The 24,154-nt window shown below is 39.9% G+C and overlaps 1 protein-coding gene across 2 annotated transcripts in view; it reads left to right on the top strand.

Moving 5' to 3' along the window:
* The window catches only part of LNX1 (ligand of numb-protein X 1), a 1,086,042-nt gene that overhangs the window by 777,992 nt on the left and 283,896 nt on the right, over window positions 1–24,154 (top strand). For both annotated transcript variants that reach the window (XM_044061422.1, XM_044061424.1), the window contains one exon: window positions 9,825–10,002. In XM_044061422.1, the coding sequence (XP_043917357.1) occupies window positions 9,825–10,002 (178 nt within the window). The remainder of the gene's footprint in view (window positions 1–9,824; window positions 10,003–24,154) is intronic.

Genomic DNA, 24,154 nt, shown 5'->3' with positions numbered 1-24,154 from the left:
AAAGCAGAATGATCTCATGGAAGTACTGTCCCATCCCCCAAACACACACATTAATAACTACAAAAATGAAAAACAATGAACAACATTAAAACAAATGAAACTTGCAACAGCCCTCTACAGAAACCAACCAAATCGAAACATGGACTACAATTCCTACCGTAATGCCATACACAAAACAGTAAAAAAAAACATTATTAAGCCAAATAATTTGTGAAAGAAATTAGATTAAGTACATGTTAAAATATGTAATTAATCTTCATAGAAAGTCCCAAAATAAATCCAATGAACAGTCTTTAAATTTGCAAGAAATATTCTTCAGCAGCATGAGAGGTAACAAGGTTTCCTGTAAGAACAAAATATGTATCATGTAAAATACCTTAATAATAAAACAATGTAAAAAAATCATAGCCCTAATAGAAAATAATTTTTATAAGCAATCTGGAGTCACAAACCTATAAAAAATCAGTGTAAAAAGGTACACATGCAGCAATGCATTAACCTTATATATAGCTGTAGCAAAAACATTCCTACCCACCCCTTTTGTCCAAGTGTTACACCCAGTGCCAAAGCCAAATATGTTTTTAAAAGCACCAATTAAAGATGTCTCCATTTTAGTAGCACACAGTAACGTTAAATGTTCAGCAACCATTTTCAGAGTATATCCATAAAGTCAAACATTAACCACCACCTGCCACAAAAACCTTCCCATTTTCCAAGTACCAAGATGGACTTATTCCCAAGGTATCCACACTCATGGAGCCAAATACCATTCCTTCACATACCCACCATGCAAATTAATTTCTTACCCAATGAACCCAGAAATAAAACACAGATTAAAAACAAATAACATCCTTAAAAAGGTAAAAAAAAGTCTAATAACCTAGAAAAAAAGCCTAGACATATACTCCCTAACAATAACTAGCCACTGGCTGCAAGGTCCCAGATGAAAATAACTACAGAAAAAAATGCTAGTCAGATGAAACTATACAGAAGCCCCCCCACCCACCCAAAAAAATGTGAAACAGACCAAAAATAAATAAATAAATAAACAAAACATGAAAACCTCACTTACCTTGATTACCATTAACCTAATGCACCATGTCAGTTCAGTTAACTTTAAGTACTAATTCCCTGAAATGCTGTGTACTGAGAAGCAAAAAAAAACACAGCACACAAAAAATACTGAAAAGCATTAAAAATGAATAACTGCAATGTGTGAAGTTGAGGTGTTAAAGATGTACAATATCTTGATAGTGCAGGGAACTTGTTACATGAGTTGTGACTTAATTGCTCTTTACAAATTCTGCTACCTACCCATATTATCATGGTCAATTCTCCACCAAGGTCTTCCAAACCCTTCTCTCCTAATGCCTTTAGTCCCATCTCTATTCTACCCACACTGGGCAAAATACTAGAAAAATTCATCTACAGCAAATGTTGTATCATCTCTCCAGCACTGGTTCGGGTCAAGCAGGAGCATGATGTGTGCATTGTGCTGTCTCACTGACAAAATTCTGCAGAATATACATAAAGGACACTTCACTGGATCCTTAGTCAGAGATTTTACAAAACATTTGATCTTGTTAGCCATTCTTTCGTCGTGTCCTTCTTGGCAGTCACAGAGTTTAGGAAATTAAACTCATTGAATCTGTAGCTCAACAAACTGAGACCATGGATCCACTGACCCTGCGAATGGAATGATAAATAGTCCTGCCCCTCCCTCGTTTGCTTTTCAGTAGTGTAGTGGGATCAGGAGGTTCAGTATTTGTTTTCTGAGCTGTACTTCAATGGAACTATAACTTAATGAAAGGATGTAGGTTCTCCTTAAGGAGCGAGTTCACCCACATGCTCTCCAATGGTTCAGATCCTTCCTAAATGATAGATACTTTAAAGAACAATTAGGTTTTACTAATTCCCCTCTAGTCCTATTATGCATTGGAGCAGTAACATAGCTAGGGTTGGGCAAGGGGGCAACAGTCTTGGGTGCAAAGTGTTGTGGAGGTTGCAAACAGCTGATCCCAATCGCTGATGGAATACTGGCTTTTAAAAGCTAGTATTGCATTTGTGGTCAAACATGAGCACTGTAGATCTCCATGTGTGGTCTAAACTGTAAAAAAAATTCTCCTCTTTTTTTTTAACTAAAGCGTGAGTGCTGTAGTGCTCCATGCAGGCAGCAGGGTATAAACTGTACCAACTGTTTCCTATATTGTATCAAGCAATTTGCTAAAGTTTAAAAGAAGAAATTAATATTTATATTTTATGTTCATGGATGGCTGGGTGAAGGGCACAGAAATGGGACCTGAATGACTGGGGAAGAGGGAGAAGGGATGTGTTTTGCATCCTGCCACCTGGTTGGTGTGCCAGTATAAGGAACTTCCATTTTTTCTTTGTTCTTAATTTAAAAAGCAGGGGGAGGGATGATGTTTTATGCTACTTGCACAGGGGTTCTGCAGTGGAGTACCAAGAGGTTCAATACTGTTTTCAATTATGTTCTCTCTTTTCATTAGCAAAGTACCAATAGAGCTTCCTTAGATTCCTATTATTCCATGGTTGTACACCAACTGAGCTAAGTCTTCCTTCCTCCTCCTTAAAAACACATTAGAACATGATCTAGAACAAACATTAGAACAAGATCTAGAATAAACATTAGAACAAGATTTAGAGCAATGCTCAGAATGGCCTGTCCAGAAAAAGCTCATCCTTAACACCAACAAAACCAAAGTCATGCTGTTTGGGACAAAGCCAAAACTTTCTAACCATCCCCTCAAAAGTTAGGCTACAAATTACAAGAATACACAATAACTGGAAACAATGTCCTCTTTTAAATACCTGAGTAGATGTTTGGATAGATCCCTCAGGTTCCATCACATATCCAAATGAATGAAGCCAACATAAATACACAACTTTTCTTGGCCAAACATGTCACTCTTCCTCTCCCCAACAGCGAGTCCAGCCACAGGTAAATAAATTCTACTTTCAGAGGTCAAATAAGTTCTTCCAGTTATTACAGTCTGCTCAAAAAGAAGCTCTGCTCCCTAAAAAACAACATCAAACAGTATTTACAGATTTATAACCCTTTCTCCTGTAAGAAAACACAACTGCTAACCCTGCATAAAGCAATTTGGTTACCAGTACATTTAAGAACCACACAACTTACTGGGCTCATAACCTCCCTTGTAGAACCTCAAATCCCAGTTCTCCTCAATTCCCATCCTTCAAGGTTCCCAAAACAAACTTCACAGAGTAGCTCATGCATTCTCAGTACTAGCCTCAGAAACATTGTAATCACTCTCTGAGGCTTTAAAGTCTTTTTACACAGGGATTGTCATAAGTGTAGTTTGGCATAATGGTTAAAGTCTTCATTTCACAAATACATGTTACAAGGTTTGATTCTGACTTGTGGTTACTGGCTAAGCTTGTAATAGTCTGCAGACTAATAGCCTAGCATTTGGGGCTGGGAGGGTCGGGATAATTGTCAAGGTGTTTAACTCAGAGACAATACGTACAGGGTTTGAGTGTCACCTTTGAAAGGGAACTTGGCTAAGCTAAAAATGGCCCACGAGGTCAGTTAGCCTAGTAGTTAGCCATGAACCCACTGCCTCCAAATTTTCAGTCATACTGAAAAGTGCCTCTTCAGACTATCTCAATGCAGATACCCTCAAAACAATTGCATCACATAGCTGCTCTTTCAGGACTCATCATTACCACATTCTCGTTTACTCTTTGCTCTTTCATATGAACTGCTCTTAACTCCCAACTATATCTTCTCCCAACACCATTTTAATCCCCATCTCTCTCTGGTGTTGGCCCACATTCTTTTTGATCTGTAGTCTACTCTCACCTACAGCCGATAACTTTCTTCTCCCCTTCCTGCTTTTCCTCCACCCTCTCTATAAACCTTCTGTTCTTATATTTCTTTTCTTCAGTGGATTAATTGTATCCTGTCTTTTATTCCACACCTGCAAATGATAAAAATATTGCAGAGTATGTTTTCTTTTTGCTGTTGAGCAATGCCACAGTTGTAAATAGTGTATATAATCCAATCAGTTTAAATACCACTTTCTAACAAGTTTGCTTTCATTCTTTCATTGGGTTTGCAGTACCAACAGACTGATTTGTTTTTAGTTGTTCATCCCTTGCAACAACCACTTTATTTCTATTGTTGACTGTATGCCTGGACTGAGCCTGCAAATGGTCTATTTGCATGGGTTCTACCATAGTTAGTAAATATAAATAAGTGTATTTATTTATTATGCAGATTTAACGTCACCCACCACACACGTATAAAATCATCGGGGAAATTAAAGAAGAAAATGATATAGCATCAGCTTTTAAGTACCTCATCCAAGTCAAAACGTATCATAAAAAAAAAAAATAAATAAAAAAACCAACAACAAAAAAAGAGGCATCAGAAATAAAAAGGGACCACTGGAAGGTTGAGGGCAAACTAAGCAGGAGTACTATTACAAATGATTTGTTTTCCACAGGAGAGTTGTGGTTGCATGAATTTCAACAGCACACAAAACTGAATGAAACAAATGAGTGGAGTCAATCACAGGAATCACTGGACATACAAAGCAACAGAGTATTGTGACCATTTATGTCTTGCCAGTACCCACCATATAACTGTACTGCCTTTTTCAAGGAGGGCGGGTGAATTTGTGAATACCAGTCCGATCACGTGGCTCCTGTTTGAAAGAAGATACTATATCACACCGGTTGATTTGCAGAGGTAGTGAATTCCAAAGTTGCGGAAAGAGCTATGTAATGAACCCTTCTTTCGTCAGTGTTTTATTAATTTGCTGATGAAAATATAGATCACTGGTTCTGGTATTTGTTGAACTATTTGTTTTTTGGAGATAGAAAAAGTCCAGTACATTGGGTCCCTAAAAGAATGAAAGGCAAGGAGTAGATCTCCCCTGAGAAGTCTAAAAGGATTGCCAACCGCCCTAGAACATGTTTAAAGATTATCAGCAACCAGCATTAGCCTAGTAAACACCTATGAACTTATTTAATCTTTGAAATAACAGATACTGTATGGGAGAGGTGTTCTCACACAATGTCACTGGAGGCTAAACTCTCCCATTGAAGCACACATCAGGTTGTCAAAACCAGGTACACAACACCAGCCACACATAGCACATAACAAATACACATAGACCAATGTATGCTGAGGCACTTAAATGCAATCTTCCAGGACAACAAAGATTACCTGGACCACCCACTGGCAAAGCTATTCCACAGCAAACACAAATTACCTGGACTGCCCATTGGCAAAGCTGTTCCACAGAAAACATAAAAAGCACTCAGCAAAAACACCACACATATAGTCTCACTAAATGGAGATGCAAATACAAAGCCCTTAAGGCAAGATAATACACTTCCCAGGACTGTAGTCATAGGGCAGTCCATTGTAAGGCATAGTTATGTCCCTCTAACCAAGCTGAACAAGTAGAAGGTAACTGTTCTTTGCCTATCTGGAGTCAGAATCTACCAAATTATGCACACGTTGAAGTCATTACATCACTAATACCAGTATGATTCCATCATAGTCCATGTAGGTGTAAATGATCTAAGACGAACCTCCGTTGACTATATGACGAGAAACATTATGGAGCTCTCAGACTATGTGTCTCAGGCTGATATGCACCTAGCACTGAGTAGCATATTATCTTCACCAAGGATGATACTAAAATATAAACAAAAGTTGACTGAATTTAACAATTGGCTGAGTTTTTGGTGTCATTCTAAATGGATCCAATGTTTGTCAGCATGGGAAGACAAGGTTAACAGATCATGTTGCTTTGTCAAGGATGGTTTGCACCTGTCCCATCTAGGCTTTCAAATACTGGCTAAAACTTTATCTACCCCCATAATGCCATTTGTAGGCAATGCCAAGTTGACAAACCTACCAACATAGCAAAATCAACTCAAATAAACCTCAGGGTGCTAACTGCTAACTGCCATGAGCCTCAACAAAAATTACACTCCCTACAACCCTTTCTAACCCTCAAGAACACAGATATGTGTGTGTGGTTACCAAAATATGGTTTAAAGCTGTAGAGAATATCCCAGCAATGCAAGGTTTCAGTGCCTTTCATACTTTTAAAGCAGTACATGCGCAGACAGGGACTAAAGTTGGAGGGTTCTTGATCTATATCAATAACAAGCTTACCTTTACATTGGTTAAACAGGATGACACACTGGAGTTTCTCCACATGGTGATAACCATAGATAAAATCTCACACGACATCCTAACTAGCAATAGGTCACCCTCCATGTCCCAAGAAACTCACAGCACATACTGGGACCTAGCAGAGCCACTTACCATACAATCAAACACCTTAGTTAGGAAGGACTTTAATCATTCTTTTGTAGACTGGGAATCTGACAAGGCCGGCCTTAAATTTGCACGCACAAAGTCTCGTGGACTTCACAAATGCACACACCCTTGACCAATTAGTCCAATTAGTACATACACCCACCAAGCTGCGGTGGTGCAGCCGTAACGTTGTCGCCTCACAGCAAGAGGTTCTCCCATTCGATTCTCAGCTTGAGTGCCTTCTGTGAGGAGTCTGCATGCCCTCCCCATGGTCAAGTGGCATTCAAATGACATGTGTGAATGGGTGTGCCTTCGTTGAAGGTTGGGTGTCTAGCTTGGTACCTTGGCACCGTAAAAATCTACTGCCAATCATTAACGGACCGGAGTTCCGCTGTGGCAGCCCCTAACTGTGAAAAGCCGAAAGAAGAACAAGTATATACACCCACCAAAGGATGCAACATACTGAATCTCATACTCGCAAATAAGGGAGAAAGCTGCATCCCCCCAAAGCAAACTACTTTTTATTAAGCTATATTTTGTCAAAATTTAGCTATCCCCCCACTCCGAACTCAGATAACACAACAGCCTTTACAAACTTGCTCACAGTAACTGTGTTCTTCCATGTCAAAGGCTGCATAGAATCTATTGTACCTACCAGAAGTAAGCCCATAACTAAATCCAAAAACAAACTGCTCTGGTGTTATCCCAAATTTAATAAGAGGAACAACAAAAGAAAAAAAAAAATCACAGCAAAAGTCATGAAATGTAACTTACTTAAAGATAAGGTCTCACTCACCAAATAAACAGGCAACTAAGAAGGCTAATTAGGTCAAATAAAGCCAACTTTGAGGTTAAGACAGCCTCACAGGCAAAGGACAACCATAATGGCTTCTTCAGCTATGTCAGAAACCTCAAAGGTAGCACAGAGCAGGGTGCTGAACTGATGGTTAATGGTGCCACATTCATGAGCCTGCTGATATAATGAAACTGTTGGCTGAAAAATTCACTTTCAACTTTAACACCTCTCACCCCCAGCCACCCACCAAGAAATACCCTCAGAGATAAACCCTGCTACAATGTCAAGAGAGCATGTGCTGGCTGTGCTCACTAAAGCTGAGAACACAGCCTCAGTGAACCCAGTACATCCTGGGATGCCACCTGAATTTTCTAAAATATAACTTATCAAGGCAACTGAAATCACTAACTATAGCCTCAAAACTGACTTTGCGCCATGAGAATGGAGGACTGCAGCAGTCATCACCCTTCATAAGGGAGTACCATCAGCAGTTTCAGGAAACAACAGACCCATTAATGTGACTAGTCTTATTTGCAAAGCTATGAAAATAATTATCATGTAAATGATCAACAAACAAAGACATAGGAGACCACCATACACTGGATCCATCCCAGTTTGTCTTTGTCAAAGGAAGGTCATGCCTACTGAATCTGGTGGACTTCTTTGAAAAGATCACAAGGCAATGGATGAGAATAAAGTTTTGCATACTGTGTACCTTGATCTGGTAAGCCATTTGATACAACACTTCACACAAGCATTGTTAGCAGACTTATGTAACTAGGCATAAAACCATTTAGATTGTGCTGCATAGCCAACTAGCTCACAAATAGGATCCAGGAGATTAGGATCAATGAGGCCACCTCCACAAAGAGGCCGGTCACCAGTAGCGTTCCTTAGGGCTCCATGCTGGGCCTTCTCCTCTTTGACATCTACATCTCAGAAGTCAAAGCCAATGTCAAAGGTCTCTGGCTGACCAAGGTCATAGATTGCAAGCTGGGAGCAGTTGTAGAATCCCACCAAGATGAAAACACATAGCAAGAAGGTCTAATGCAGGCAAATGACTGGTGACAAAATCACAGCTTAAAAATCAATGCCAAGAAGTGCATTATAATACCTTTTGGGAAGACAGCCACCCCAGAAAACTACACTATCAATAAAAAAACCCTAAGCGTTGACTTACTAGTCAGGGATGTGGGAACTCATGCAGATAGTAACCTCGCCTTCAGCCAATATGTGTCCAAGGTAGTAAGAAAATCTTTCTATGCTACTCAACTTATAAGTAAGGACATGGCATCTAGGTCCAGAGAAGTCATGATACCACTGTCCTAAGACCTCATCAGAGCCATCATTGAGTATAATTCCCCCTTCAGCATGTACCTGACCAGACACAAGCAGCAACTGGAACATCCACAAAGGTTTCTTACAAAAAGAATATAGGGACTAAACATAATGTCCTACACTGATCACCTCATTGCCCTATCTCAATACTCTGTGTCATACAGAGTACTGAGAGTTGACTTATGCCTAGTGTAAAAAGCATCCTTACCCTAGATCTGATGACTCTTTTGCACATCCTCAAAACAAACAGCATCAGAAGTATTAGATCCAAAGACTAGAATTCTGCTTGTGACATAAATAGGGCATGTTGGAGAGACAGACATGTATCTCAGAGAATTCCCATTCTCTGAAGTAGGATCTCCATCAATGTGAAACAAAGTCCCTCCCTTACCATATTTAAGTGCAACTTGAACCAATGGAAGGAAAATCATAAATTCACCCCTGTTCTGGCACCTAATTCCCTGATGGACAGAGGTAGTCAGTACTTTATGTCAAAGGCAAAAGTCAGCCCCCTATAAAAATATCTGAAACACAAAACTTGTGAGTCATATTTTGGTTGCAAGGCTATGCTTATAAAGGCCCTAGTGGTCGTTAGCCTAGTGCACACCTATGAGCCTATAATATGCTGAATAAAGGGAGAGCACTCACTGTCTTTTATTGTAGCTTACGGTTTTAAGGCAGTGATCCTCTTAGTAAGGAACCTGTGGGGTCTTTCTGGTTGTTTGATATGTGTAGTGAGGTGCATCTCAAACAGGGCATTGTATTCAATAATTGCCTAATCCATGATGAATGTAAGGGGACAATGACCTCTTTAGATCTGGATGATATTCGCTTGGCAATTATCTGTGCTAAGTAGAAGGGCTTCCTGACACTGCTGTTACATAATGGTCAAAGGAGAAGGAATTGTCAACCTAGGTCCCAGGTCCTTAACATCATTCTCTTCTGTAAAGAGAACTGACTTACAGTATAGCTTGTGTTTGTAGCATTTCTGATTTCAGGGCGCAGTAAATTACTCCTATTCATTCCCCAACCAGTTTTCTTCAGACTTGCTTATGCCTGTAAGCTAAAGTTTAACTTGGTTGGCATCTAGTACTGAAATTTGTCAGTATGCATGCATTTACTTAATATAAGGTCTTCAGTTGCAGCTGTTTCCCTGTGCACGAGGCAGTATTTCTTAACAGCACTTATATAAGACACCATGCTTGAAAATGTGCTTTGCTTAAAATGGCTAAGTAACCCAGTTTGGGTTATTGAGTTATTTGTCTAATTTGGATGTTACTTGGTCATTTTCAAATAACTTTACAGAAGCATTATCCTTTTAGTAAATACTGATGCATTTTTTATTTTGTTTGTATCTGTGTTTTTTAGAACTTCCTTCACGCTGTGACCTGCCATGAGAAGATAGTGACTGTGCATAAGGAGCCCTATGAGTCCCTAGGAATGATCGTTGCAGGAGGTGTAGCCTGTAGAGACTGGGACCTGCCCATTTATGTCACTTGTGTGGAGCCAGATGGGGTTTTAGGGAGAGACGGAAGAATAAAAAGAGGTATGAACAGTCTCAGACTCAAGATACTGGCCAGCTAGAAAATGCTAAAGGTCTTAATAATGTAAACCTTTCCTCATTCAGTGGTATGTACTATATGATATAGATATCTGATATGATGTGCTACCAGTCTTATTAAAACAGAATGGGTAGTTTATTGGTTCATATCTTCTTCAATGTGTTGTTCATTTCAGCTCATGCAAGCATCTTGAGGAAAGTTTCTCCTGTTGGCCTATTTCCACTCATCTGGGCTAGCCACCTAGTGGTGTGAACATTGGCTGTAGATGATTGTCACTGCTGAAGTGACATCCTGACGCCATGAGCCAAACTTGGGAAATAGGGGTTGTGGATGTATGGATGGATATACACTGCCATCTATTAGTGATGCAAGTGCTTGCTTTAAGATCCACAATGTATGGATAAACCTCTGCCTTAGATTAAAGGGAACAAATAAAGGAAGAAGTCAAAACCCATATGATAAACAAATCTTCCATTGTGTAAAGGCAGTTACCATGGCACTCTGTTCCTGTACCAGTAGAGCATGCTGTAATAAATCAGCAGCCCATTTCTCCATACTTTTGAGCATTAGGGTTGGATATAATGGGTACTGTTCTTCTATATTCATCCACTAGGATTTATCCTACCTTTTACAATTTCTTTTCTGCTGTCTGCAGCAGTGACATAGGCACCAAGAAGAGTTTCATGGGTCAGCTCTAATATCAGCTTTGCCTTCACATCTCTGCTAACTAGCAACCTAATAATTTAGTCTTTCCATTCAAATGAACTACACCTGCCACACCTGAAAGAATCTAAAGCCATTCCAAGGGCTGCAGGTGAAGGATGAAGGAACTAGACTAGTTGGAGACAAGAATTGTAAGGCAGTTATCTACAAAATTGGGGCTTTGTTTTGAGAAGGGGACTAGACAGGGTTTAGATGGTCTGTGTATCAGGCTTTTGTAATTTCCTTCATCTAAAATCAATGGAGCAGCTCATTTTTGTAATATTTTGCTAGGTTTTGTTGATGGGTGAATTGATGTGGTCAGATGGTCAGTGATATGACTAGCCCTTTGCCTCCACTAATGTCCATATGGCATCTCATGGTTCCCAGCACCTAAGCTACCCTGATACCTTTCTCATTACTCAGGCTTCCTAAGAAGCTGCATTTAGCTTCTTAATGATTGTAGCTTAGGAATTAGATAGCTAGTGGGAAGCACAAGCAGTTTAAGTTCATAATGAGAGAGTTTTCATCAATGTGAACCAAAACTGCACTGATACAATGCTTTCAGTTTATGGTTTATGAGATTGCACCTTTTTTAGACCACTAATGTGCAAATATGCTATATTTCTGTACTTTTGCTAATAAAGCAAAACAAATGATAGTTACAAAAAGTTGTATGACATCATGAGAACAGGTATATAATAATTTGCAAAACTATCATTGACACATCATAGTTACCATGGAAAGTTACAGAGATAGTTGTGTTTACCAATATATGAAAATATACACCTTTCTCATAGTTATAAACAGGTTTAAGTGTTTTCAGACAGCTAAGCTGCTTACAAAAACTGTGATATGAAAATTCAAAGCACGATATGCTAAGCTGCTGATACATGTATAGTTTTGGTGGATTTATGTGTTATTTATAATGCTCACAGTATGATTGTATGCATAATTTCCACATTTTCACTAATAATTTAAAGAATAACTTATGTTATTACCTAAAATGAAAAAAAATACAATGAATAAAACTATACTGTTTTATGCTTAGCAAATACATATTTGGAAATAATTTAACAAAAATATGTCATTCATTTCAATTTGTATTTAGACAGCAAAACTACAGTATTTACTAATTTACTAATTTTCTGAAAAGATTTCAAGCAGGCATACACTAAAGCACTGCTACTGATTCCCTGCTGGGTGAGGAAAGTAAACCTATATGTTCTTGTCTGTATGTTATAAAGCTGCTTTCTGTTTTACATGCTGCCATTTTGAGGGTTTGGGAGCGTGGCTTAATGGCTAAGGTGTTTGCCTTACAAAAACAAGGTACAAAGTTTGAGTCTCACAAAGGATAATTGGCTAGGCTTAAAATGGCTCACAAGAGAAGTTAGCTTAATACTAAACTATAAACCTTTGCCTGCTTTTTTTTGTTATATGTATGAGATTGACATTTAAATTAGCTAGGCTACACATTTCATATTTTTTCACTGGTTAAATTGTCTGAGTGATACTTAATACACAGTGAATTTATGGACCTTTGTCTTTTTCTGAAAATATTTCAAACCTGTATAAATTAAAGCACTGCTGGGGATTCCCTGCTAGTCTTTACCACCACCTCTTGATCTGCTGTTTAAACCTAGTGATTTTAAGTTGCCCACTCAAATTGAGCTTAATATGCTCCACTATTTCTACACTTGATATCTTGAATTATCTATTTGTCTTTCCTTGTGCTTATATTGAAAAAGTGCATTTTTCCACTCATCTGTTGTACTGATTTACTTGCTCTGAATTCATTATCCAGCTAGCTGTTGGATAAAGTAGTGCCTTTTTACACTCTTGCAAGCACTTGTTTTTATATCAAGAGGTAGGTGGATTTTCCATATGATGCACTGGGAGGTAGCCTGGTCTGTTTAGTTTAGGGAAACAATTGAGCTTTCTGCATGTAGTTTTATTGGCTTGAAGGCTTATTAATCAGCTTATCTTGTTTTTAGTGCCTTTATAAATTCAGTACAATGGAGTGGCTTTTGGCTCATTTAATCAAAGCAAACACTTTTATTGAATAATTACACTTTTATAAGCTGTTTAAAGTACATTGTTGTATCCTTATCTTTAAGTTTGTTTGTGGTAGCATTTTGTATAAGTTTGTTTGTTGTAGCATTTTACTCCAGACACTCCTTTACTGTGCTTTTACATTAGGAGGACTGGGATTATTCAGCTAATGACAGTAGGTGCTTACCTGGTATATCTGAGCTTGGAAGTACACAAAAGGGCTCTAAGTACCTTTTTGCACTTCTCTTATATAATGTGACGGTACTTAAGCAGTTTCAAAAAAAACTGAATTGCCTGCTGATGCTTTAAGTCAGTTAATTCCACTGTATTACATTGAATCTATTAGTTGTAGGGTTGTTCTAGGTAGTTTGTGTGGTCTTGTTACACTTGGGCTCCAAACCAGCTATCCTACATTAAGAAGGTGTTTTTTTTGCACCCTTGTGGCAGAAGTGTGCTGATCTAACCTGTCTGAATTGGAGATTGCTGGTGGAAGACTTAATGTGTGCTTTCTTAATTGGTAATTAGCTTAAAACTTGTTTCTTTTTGCTCATATTTCAGTATCATGTTTGCGTGGTGCTACTCTTTGCACAATGGCAGTTAGTAGTACCTTTGTATAGATACAAAAGCCTAGAAGCTCAGTTTTTCCCTTAACAGCTGTCAGTGAAAGCATTCCAAGCGTTGCTGCTGCTCTAAGAGCAACTCAGCTGCACACTGAACAGCGTTGCCTTACTGGTCAACCTTAGCCTACACATAGAATAGGTCCCGCTTGTAATTTCAGTGCTACTAACACAGTCCTGTCAAATTAACCCATTATCTTCCCAAATAAAACATACAGTAAGAGCCTGCTATCATGGATGGGCAGCTTCCCATCATCTCTCTGGCCAGTCTAATAGACATGGGCATCCTGAGGCAATGTAGCAATTGTCTCATGTATACTGACAGCCACTTACTCCTGAAACAAACAAATACTTTATGTGAGATTTAAGTTACACTATGAAATTGCAGGCAAGACACACTCACAAGAATAGATCAAGTACCAAACAGGTTATCAGCACACACACACCTCCCACACTAAATAAGAACAAGACACACAAACCCACATATGTGGAGGTACTTACTAGTAACATACTAAAAGATCAGAGACCTCCTAAATGGAAAACACTTACACACATAACAATGTGAAAAACAACCACAGCACATAATAATACACACAGAATTGTCTCAAAAACAGGCCCATAAGGCATAACACCACAAAACTTAATGTATTCTTCATAGATGGCTCCATTGTGAGACACATGGATGTTCTCCTCACCAGGCTGGATAAGGACCGGGTTATGGTTAGCTGCCTGTCAGGTGCCACCAACCATCAAGTCACTCAAGCAATCAAATCATTCAACCACAAGTACAGGTCTACCCCATCATAGTCCATGTGGGTGTGAACAATTTGATGGATACGTCATTAGACTATACGAAGGGAGACATGACTGAGCTCTCAGATTATGTGTCACAGGCAGGTATAAGCCTAGCCTTAAGCAGCATTCTACCTTCTCCAAGGATGATGCCACAATACAAACAAAAATATTGAATTTAACAATTGGTTTAGCTTCTGGCATCAGTCTGAGAGGATCCAATATCTGTTAGCCTGGGAAGACATGGTCATCAGGCCACTCTGCTTTACAAGAGATGATCTGCACCTGTCTCCTCTAGGATTTTGGACACTGGAAAAGACATTAGCCACCCCTATTGTACCTTTTTTAGACAGTGTCAAAATAACCAACCTCCCAACATAACAAAATCCTCTGTAGATAAACTCAAGGTACTGCTGCTTAATGCTAGGAGTCTAAACAAGAAACTGCACTCCCTGGAAGCAATCCTCACTTTGGAAGAAGCTGACATCTGTGCAGTCACTGCGACATGGTGCAAGGGTGCGAAAAGCACCCCAGCTGTGCAGGACTACAGTGCTTTACATGCGTTTAGACCACATACTTAGCATGAAAGAACCAAAGGAGAAGGTGCATCCATCTTTATTAAGGATAAGTACAACTCGAGACTGGTCAAACAATATGACTCTCTTGAGCTACTCCATGTCCAATAAACTATAAGCAAAGCCCCCTACCACATCATAGCTAGCATACCGCAAACCTGGAGTTACTGGAGTCACTTGCCAGACAGCCCAACATGTTACTTATGGATGATTTTAATTATCCTACCATCAAGTGGGAAACATACACAACCACAAACGTGCTGGCTCAGAAGTTCTTGGACTTTGTCAATGCAAATGCTCTGCAACAGGTAGTCAGCACACCCACAAGAAGTTCAAATGTCCTGGACATAGTATTCACTAACATGCGAGAGCATTGCACCCCCCACCCCACCCATGTGATGTCCTCCCTGGAAAGAAGGGACCATAAATCAGTCTCGTTCAATGTAATTATAAGACCAGATATCCCTTCAAGCTCAAAAATAATTAAGAATTTTTCTAAGACAAATTACCGCTTACTAAGTGATGGTATAACAAGTTTCAAAGCCCCCCCTCTAATGCAGATAACAAGGACTCCTATGCACAGATATGTACCGATGCCCTGTATAACCACTTAAGCAGCTGTACAGAATTGGTTGTACCTGACTGAATTAAACCCAGGTCTTGCCAAAAAAAAAACAAGCCACCCTGGTGTACCCCTAGTATAAACAGGCTATACAACAAAAGAAATAAACCAATGTCTAAGAACAAGAGGGAACTGGCTCATCAGAGATAGAAATCCCTCTCTAGCTTAAACACTCAAATTAGAGATCTTCTCAAGCCCTGTAAAGCTAATTACATTGCAAAAATAGCCTCTCTAGCTAAGGGTAATTACAAGGCATTCGTAACTATGTCTAGAATCTAAAAGGAAATACCCAGCTGTGTGCTGAACTGGTTGGTGTGGATGACACCACCCATATTCAACTCGAGGTAATAGACAACCTGCCAGCTGACAGATTTGGAGACAACTTCACTCCCTAGTCCCCTCCAGACATCCCCCAAAGTATACCTGCCACCATTCCTCAGCCTATTATCTCAAGAAAGCAGGTCATCTCAGCGCTGACCAAGGCCAAAAAAGACGGCATCAATGGGACCAGACATCCCAGGTTGCCTTTTAAATAACTTAAAACATGACCTAGCAGACCCACTTGGATCCCTGTTTAACCACAGCCTGAGAAATGGCTATGTTCCAGCAGAATGGAGGACAGCAACAGTAATCCCTCTGCACAAACGGAACCTTCAACTGACCCTGGGAATTATAGGCCCATATACTTGACTAGCCTCATCTGAAAGCCATGGAAAGAGTCATTATGGATCTTATTAACAAGGACATAGGTAATCTCCAAATTCAGGACCCAATCCATTTCAGCTTCTTTAAGGGTAAAGCATGCCTGTTAAACATGGTTGACTTCTTCAAGTAAGTAACCAAGCCCTGGACGAAGGAAAGACAGTGCATTCCTCCTATCTTGACCTAGATAAGGCATTTGACACAATCCTCCACTCAGGTATTATAGAGAAACACTCCCAATTGGGAATTAACTCTTTACATTAACATATGGGTAGCCAACATACTGTCAAAGTGGGTGACTTTACCTTTAGCAAAAGAACAGTTACCAGTGGCATGCCACGGGATTCTGTGCTGGGCCCCTTACTGTTTGGAATTTATTTCTCAGAGGTCCAGGCAAACCTGAACAGCCGGTTGCTGACCAAGTTTGCTGATGATTGCAAATGGGGAGCAATCAGCGAGTCCCTCAACAATGTTAATATACTGCAGATGGGGTTAATGCAGGCAAATGGTTGGTTCAAAGCCACAGATTAAAGCTAAATGCAAAAAAAATGCATTATTATTCCCTTTGGGAAAGCTGACATCCCTGCTAATCACACTATAGACAGCACCCCCCTAAGTGTAGACCCAGTGGTACATGATCTGGGTACTCAAGTTGATAGCAATATGAACTCTGACCACCACATATCCACAGTAGTAAGGAAATTCTTCTATTTGGCACATCTTATTAGTAAAGGCATCACTTCTAGATCTAAGGATGTTATAATTCCATTATATTCAGCCCTCAACAGACCAGTAATTTAGTACAGTACTCCCCTTTGCATGTACCTCACCAAACACCTGCAACAGTTGGTGAAACCACAGAGGTTTCTCACCAAGAAATTACAGTGTACAAAAAACACATCTTAAGCTTGAAAGACTGAAAGCCCTGTCACTGTATTCTATCTCCTACAAGTTGCTAAGGGGTGACCTGTACTTGGCTTACAGGGCAGTCTCTGACTCAGCCCTAATGGAAATGCTGCACATTCACAAATCAAACTGCAGGAGGCTCACTTGCTCCAAGGATTTATACCTAGTCTCTGACTTGAACAAGTTATGCTGGAGAGATAGACACATCTTCTAGAGACTGCCACTTCTCTGGAACAAGCTTCCAGTTCACATGAAACAGATCCCCTCTCTGACCCTCTTCAAATGCAACCTAGATCAATGGATGGGTGATCACAAATTCACTCCTGGGGTGGTGCCCACGTCCCTCCTGGACAGAGAAAGTCAGTATTAACTACCATAGACCCTTACCTTTGCAAATTTCACTCACCTAACCTCTGTCAGTTCAGGATAAATATGGCTACGCTTGTAAGGGCTCTAGGGCCGTTAGGCTAGCAACCTCCTATGAATCTTTGAACCTATGAATATCATTAAACATCATCTTGTGGAGAGCAACATTTTATGCTTTTTGCTAGCATAAACATTTTGGGTGAGTAAATTTGGTCAGATATGCACTATGTAAGCCAGGGATGCCATTTATTTTTTAAACGGGGTCGTTTTTTTTTTTTTGGGCCAGTTTAAGTACACTACAAGGAGTGTCTCCAAAGTAGATGAAATAAGTAAAGCTACAAGTAAGCCATACAGTAAGGGGTGCCCAGATTATGACATTGCTATTTTAGTCATTCTGCAGTTCAAGGCTTGCAATATGAAAAAAAAAATAAAAACAAGTAACAGTACAACATAGTTATTTACAGATTTAAGTCAACAAGCAGTTAATTTTGATTAGTAGGGAGTGAAGGCTTGTTAGCTTGGTATACAAATCAGAATATTTGGTTATACCAATTTAGGAGATACTGAAGTCTCATTGCATTTTTAGTTATTATACCTTGGTTTTTACCTGCTAATGATCTGGATAGGCTACGATCAGCTTACAGGCTGCAAGCAAGTGTTAGGATTTCCCTACAACTGCAGAAGTGTAAGTAAGCAAGAGTTCATAGGTTCATAGGTTCATAGGTTCATACTAGGCTATCTGCCCTAGGGCATTTATAAGCCTAGCCAGAGTATGTTTGGCTTTCGCCACCCATTTTAAATTAATTTTGCTATGCCCTTTTTCGAGGTTAGTATACTGTGCCTCTGTCTAACAGTGACACAGAAGTGATACCCGGGGTAAACCTACGATCTCCCATCCACTCATCAAGATTCCTCTTGAAAAGAGTCAATGAGGGACTCTGCCTAACCTGGACTGGGATTTTATTCCAGAGTGAAGGGAGCCTCTGGGTTATGAATCTGTCCCTCCAGCATGTCCTATTTATTTCAGTGCTGAGGTTCAAGTCTCTCGAGCGTGTAGCTTGATGGGATTTGGATTTTTTGAGGTGCAGCATGTCCCTTAATTCCGGGTTGGACATGGCCTTATACGTCAGGCACAGGTCACCTCTGAGCAGGCGGTATGCCACTGAGTAGAGCTGGAGTTTCTTTAACCGGGCAGCATATGGCATCTGTTTGAGCCCTTTGATCCTCTTGGTGAGGTACTTTTGGGGTCTTTCCAGTTGCTGCAGGTGTTTGGTAAGGTACATCCCAAAAGGGCATTGTACTCAATTATGGGCCTGATGAGGGATGAGTAAAGAGGCACGATGACCTCCCCTAATCTAGATGTGAATCCCTTCATGATTAGGTGGGCTATATAAAATGTTTTTCTAACCACTTTGGCCACGTGGTTGTCAAATGAGAGATTGCTATCAACTTGGGTCCCCAGGTCCCTAATTACTTCTTCTGTACTTAATGGATTACCACCTATGTGGTAATTTGTGGGCACTTTGTTTTGCCAAAGGGTATGACTATACACGTTTTGGCGTTTAGCTTGAGGCCATGGCTCTGGCACCAGTTGTCTGTTTCTACGAGGCCCTTTTGGAGGATGCTTGTGTCAGCTGGAGAGTCGATTATGGCGCCCAGTTTGCAGTCATCTGCGAACTTGGTCAGCCACAGTCCTTCCGTGTTGGCCTGTACCTCCGAGAAATATATACCAAACAAGAGAGGTCCCAGGACTGAGCCTTGTGGGACGCCACTTGTAACTCGTTTGGAGTCTGACATGGCTCCAGCAATTCTAACCATGTGGGTTCTGTCCTTGAGCTAGTTTGCAACCCATCTAGTGACATAGGGGTTTATATTTAAGCTGGTGAGCTTATCTATAATGCCCGAGTGGGGTATTGTATCGAAGGCTTTTGCGAGGTCCAGATAGGCTGTGTGGACCACCTTCCCTTCATCAATGGCCTTGGTGACTGTTTCAAAGAAGTCAACCAGGTTTAAGAGGCAGGATCTGCCCTTAACAAAGCCAAACTGGGTAGGATCCAGTGTCTGTAGGTCCCCAATATCTTTATTTATGAGGTCCATGATGATCCTTTCCATAGCTTTTCAGACCAAGCTAGTCAGGCTTATGGGGCGATAGTTTCCAGGGTCCGTTGAGGCACCACCTTTGTGGAGAGGGACCACTGTTGCTGTACGCCACTCTTTGGGTACATATCCTGTAGTAAGGCTGAGATTGAACAGTAGTTTTATGTTTGGGTTTATCTCTTCTTGGAGTTTATGTAGGACGCAGCCTGGGACACCGTCTGGTCCCATTGATGCTGTGTTTTTTGCTTTGGAGAGGGCGGCTCCCACCTGAGCATCTGAGATGTCAGGGGGGCAGCACTCTGCTGGGATAGATATTTGCCCTTTGGTGGGAGGGGAGTTTGCTGAACCTGTCAGCTAGGATGTTGGCAATGTCTGTGGGATCAGTGTATTTTTGTCATTTTGGACTAATTCTGAGCATATCTGGGAATTCCCACCCAGGTTCCTAACATAACTAAAGAAAGCCTTGTGATTATCCTTAGTGTCTTGTGCAATTTTCTCTCAAGCTGGCCTTTGACGATTTTATGAGTGCCCTTAGTTTTTTGCTAATACTGATCAGAGATGCCTTCCCTTTTTGGGATTTTGCTCTATCATGTAGTAGCTTCCTCCTTCTATTGTATAGTTTGTTTATGGCTGGGGTCCACCAGACAGGTCATCTGCCTTTGGAGGATTGGGTCTTGGTTTTATTTGGGATTGCATGATCCATGCAGTCCTGAAGGTGTTCATAGAATGCATTTATAAAGGATTCTGCGGTCTGGGCCGTATTTTCCACAGGACCGGGGGCTTTGAAGGATTCCACCTTGGTTCTGAGGAGTGTGAAATTTGCTTTAGAGAAGTTTTTCACTGTGGTTTTCTGGGCAGGGGGTGGGGTCAGGATGTGAATATCCAGTGAGATCAGTTTATGGTCTGATCTTACCAGTGAGGGATACACTTCTGGTCTGGAGCATAGAGTCCCCATGTTGGTGATGATCAGGTCCAGTATGTTTTCCCCTCTTGTGGGAGTGGTAACAAGTTGTTCCATAGCATTTGAGTTTATGAATTCTAGGAACCTTTGGGCAAGGGTGTTGGAGCTAGAGTAATGCTCCCAATCTATGTTTGGGTAGTTGAAGTCGCCCAATATAATGGTGTTCGGAGAGACCTTCATATTTTCCAGTGTTCTCAGGAAGGCCGAGTGGGGTTCCTGGGTTTGGGAGGGTGGTCTGTAGCAGGCTATAAACTGGAAGGCAGTTTTACCCACTGTTAGTTGCACATGGATAGTCTCTGATGCTTCGTGCTTTGCCACCAAACTGGAGGTGTGGGTATCTTTGATGAATATCGATACTCCCCCTCCTTTTGTGGTTCGGTCCAAGTTTTGGGGCCGAAAAGCATGGTATGAGGTATAACCTGGTAGTGCTGGGGTGCTCTCGGGACCCCTGAACCAGGTTTCTGTTACTGCACAGATATCGATTTATATTCCAAATTAAGATACTGTTTTCAAGATCTGTTTCTGGTACCTTGGTTCTAGTGCCATTTAACAGAGAATCTTTTTTGGCAACCCATTCACAGGGCTCAGCAATAAGCTTTTATTGAAAAAAGATAATCTTGTTTCAAAGTGTGAAGACTCTACAAGTTTCACTGTGCAAAGACACTGGCACACAGACATTTGAAATATTCCTTAATGTCTAGCTTATCTTATTGGCATGGGGTCATAAAAAGAATCCTTTTGGAATCCATATGGGAAAGAAATAAGGACTGCAATTTTACTGAATATTTCTTTCCAGAAGTTTGATTTTTTTTCCATGGATTTATGAATGTTTTCCTTTAGTTTCCTCCATTCTGTGAGTCAGGGTTATTTCAAACTAGCCACCATGTAATGTCCAGATAGGCAGGATAGCATGTGATTAGTACTAACTATTCCTTTACTTCCATCATTGCATATTATATGGAATTGTTCCACTTATAAATACAGAATTACCTTGTGTGTTATGAAGAAGATATAAAAATATAAACACGCTTTCTAAGTAAGTGTACAACAAAAAATAAACTGATTAGTATGTTGGCACAAATGCAGTTCATTCAGTCCTGTGTGCCTTGGGTGATCTTTGTTCAGGATTAGTCTGTCAGAATAGAAAAAGCTAGATGATAATGGATGAATGCTTGGGGGGTTTTCTGATAACTTTAAAACCTGTGTTGGTTACATCTCTGGTAATCATTTTAAGTAGAGTTGCTGCTACTGACATTTGTCTGCATACATCAACTGGACATAAGCTGATTTAAGTATATTTCCTTCATTTTATTGTGGTTGTTATAACTTGGGGACTGATTTCTCAGATCTAGCTCTGTTGAAACTGTCTTGTGTGTGTGTCTGAAGCTCTGCACTAGTTGTTAAACTGCTCTGAAATTCCTTTAAGTGTTAATTAGCTTGGGGGGTTTTCTGATAACTTTAAAACCTGTGTTGGTTACATCTCTGGTAATCATTTTAAGTAGAGTTGCTGCTACTGAGATTTGTCTGCATACATCAACTGGACATAAGCTGATTTAAGTATATTTCCTTCATTTTATTGTGGTTGTTATAACTTGGGGACTGATTTCTCAGATCTAGCTCTGTTGAAACTGTCTTGTGTGTGTGTCTGAAGCTCTGCACTAGTTGTTAAACTGCTCTGAAATTCCTTTAAGTGTTAATTAGCTTGGGGGTTTTCTGATAACTTTAAAACCTGTGTTGGTTACATCTCTGGTAATCATTTTAAGTAGAGTTGCTGCTACTGAGATTTGTCTGCATACATCAACTGGACATAAGCTGATTTAAGTATATTTCCTTCATTTTATTGTGGTTGTCATAACTTGGGGACTGATTTCTCAGATCTAGCTCTGTTGAAACTGTCTTGTGTGTGTGTCTGAAGCTCTGCACTAGTTGTTAAACTGCTCTGAAATTCCTTTAAGTGTTAATTAGCTTGGGGGGTTTTCTGATAACTTTAAAACCTGTGTTGGTTACATCTCTGGTAATCATTTTAAGTAGAGTTGCTGCTACTGAGATTTGTCTGCATACATCAACTGGACATAAGCTGATTTAAGTATATTTCCTTCATTTTATTGTGGTTGTTATAACTTGGGGACTGATTTCTCAGATCTAGCTCTGTTGAAACTGTCTTGTGTGTGTGTCTGAAGCTCTGCACTAGTTGTTAAACTGCTCTGAAATTCCTTTAAGTGTTAATTAGCTTGGGGGGTTTTCTGATAACTTTAAAACCTGTGTTGGTTACATCTCTGGTAATCATTTTAAGTAGAGTTGCTGCTACTGAGATTTGTCTGCATACATCAACTGGACATAAGCTGATTTAAGTATATTTCCTTCATTTTATTGTGGTTGTTATAACTTTGGGACTGATTTCTCAGATCTAGCTCTGTTGAAACTGTCTTGTGTGTGTGTCTGAAGCTCTGCACTAGTTGTTAAACTGCTCTGAAATTCCTTTAAGTGTTAATTAGCTTGGGGGGTTTTCTGATAACTTTAAAACCTGTGTTGGTTACATCTCTGGTAATCATTTTAAGTAGAGTTGCTGCTACTGAGATTTGTCTGCATACATCAACTGGACATAAGCTGATTTAAGTATATTTCCTTCATTTTATTGTGGTTGTTATAACTTGGGGACTGATTTCTCAGATCTAGCTCTGTTGAAACTGTCTTGTGTGTGTGTCTGAAGCTCTGCACTAGTTGTTAAACTGCTCTGAAATTCCTTTAAGTGTTAATTAGCTTGGGGGTTTTGTGATAACTTTAAAACCTGTGTTGGTTACATCTCTGGTAATCATTTTAAGTAGAGTTGCTGCTACTGAGATTTGTCTGCATACATCAACTGGACATAAGCTGATTTAAGTATATTTCCTTCATTTTATTGTGGTTGTTATAACTTGGGGACTGATTTCTCAGATCTAGCTCTGTTGAAACTGTCTTGTGTGTGTGTCTGAAGCTCTGCACTAGTTGTTAAACTGCTCTGAAATTCCTTTAAGTGTTAATTAGCTTGGGGGTTTTCTGATAACTTTAAAACCTGTGTTGGTTACATCTCTGGTAATCATTTTAAGTAGAGTTGCTGCTACTGAGATTTGTCTGCATACATCAACTGGACATAAGCTGATTTAAGTATATTTCCTTCATTTTATTGTGGTTGTTATAACTTGGGGACTGATTTCTCAGATCTAGCTCTGTTGAAACTGTCTTGTGTGTGTGTCTGAAGCTCTGCACTAGTTGTTAAACTGCTCTGAAATTCCTTTAAGTGTTAATTAGCTTGGGGGTTTTCTGATAACTTTAAAACCTGTGTTGGTTACATCTCTGGTAATCATTTTAAGTAGAGTTGCTGCTACTGAGATTTGTCTGCATACATCAACTGGACATAAGCTGATTTAAGTATATTTCCTTCATTTTATTGTGGTTGTTATAACTTGGGGACTGATTTCTCAGATCTAGCTCTGTTGAAACTGTCTTGTGTGTGTGTCTGAAGCTCTGCACTAGTTGTTAAACTGCTCTGAAATTCCTTTAAGTGTTAATTAGCTTGGGGGGTTTTCTGATAACTTTAAAACCTGTGTTGGTTACATCTCTGGTAATCATTTTAAGTAGAGTTGCTGCTACTGAGATTTGTCTGCATACATCAACTGGACATAAGCTGATTTAAGTATATTTCCTTCATTTTATTGTGGTTGTTATAACTTGGGGACTGATTTCTCAGATCTAGCTCTGTTGAAACTG

Source organism: Protopterus annectens, chromosome 2.part0 (assembly GCF_019279795.1).
Source record: "Protopterus annectens isolate FY-2018-M chromosome 2.part0, PAN1.0, whole genome shotgun sequence".
NCBI classification, from domain to species: Eukaryota; Metazoa; Chordata; order Ceratodontiformes; family Protopteridae; genus Protopterus; species Protopterus annectens.
This window is presented reverse-complemented; position numbering and strand designations above follow the sequence as displayed.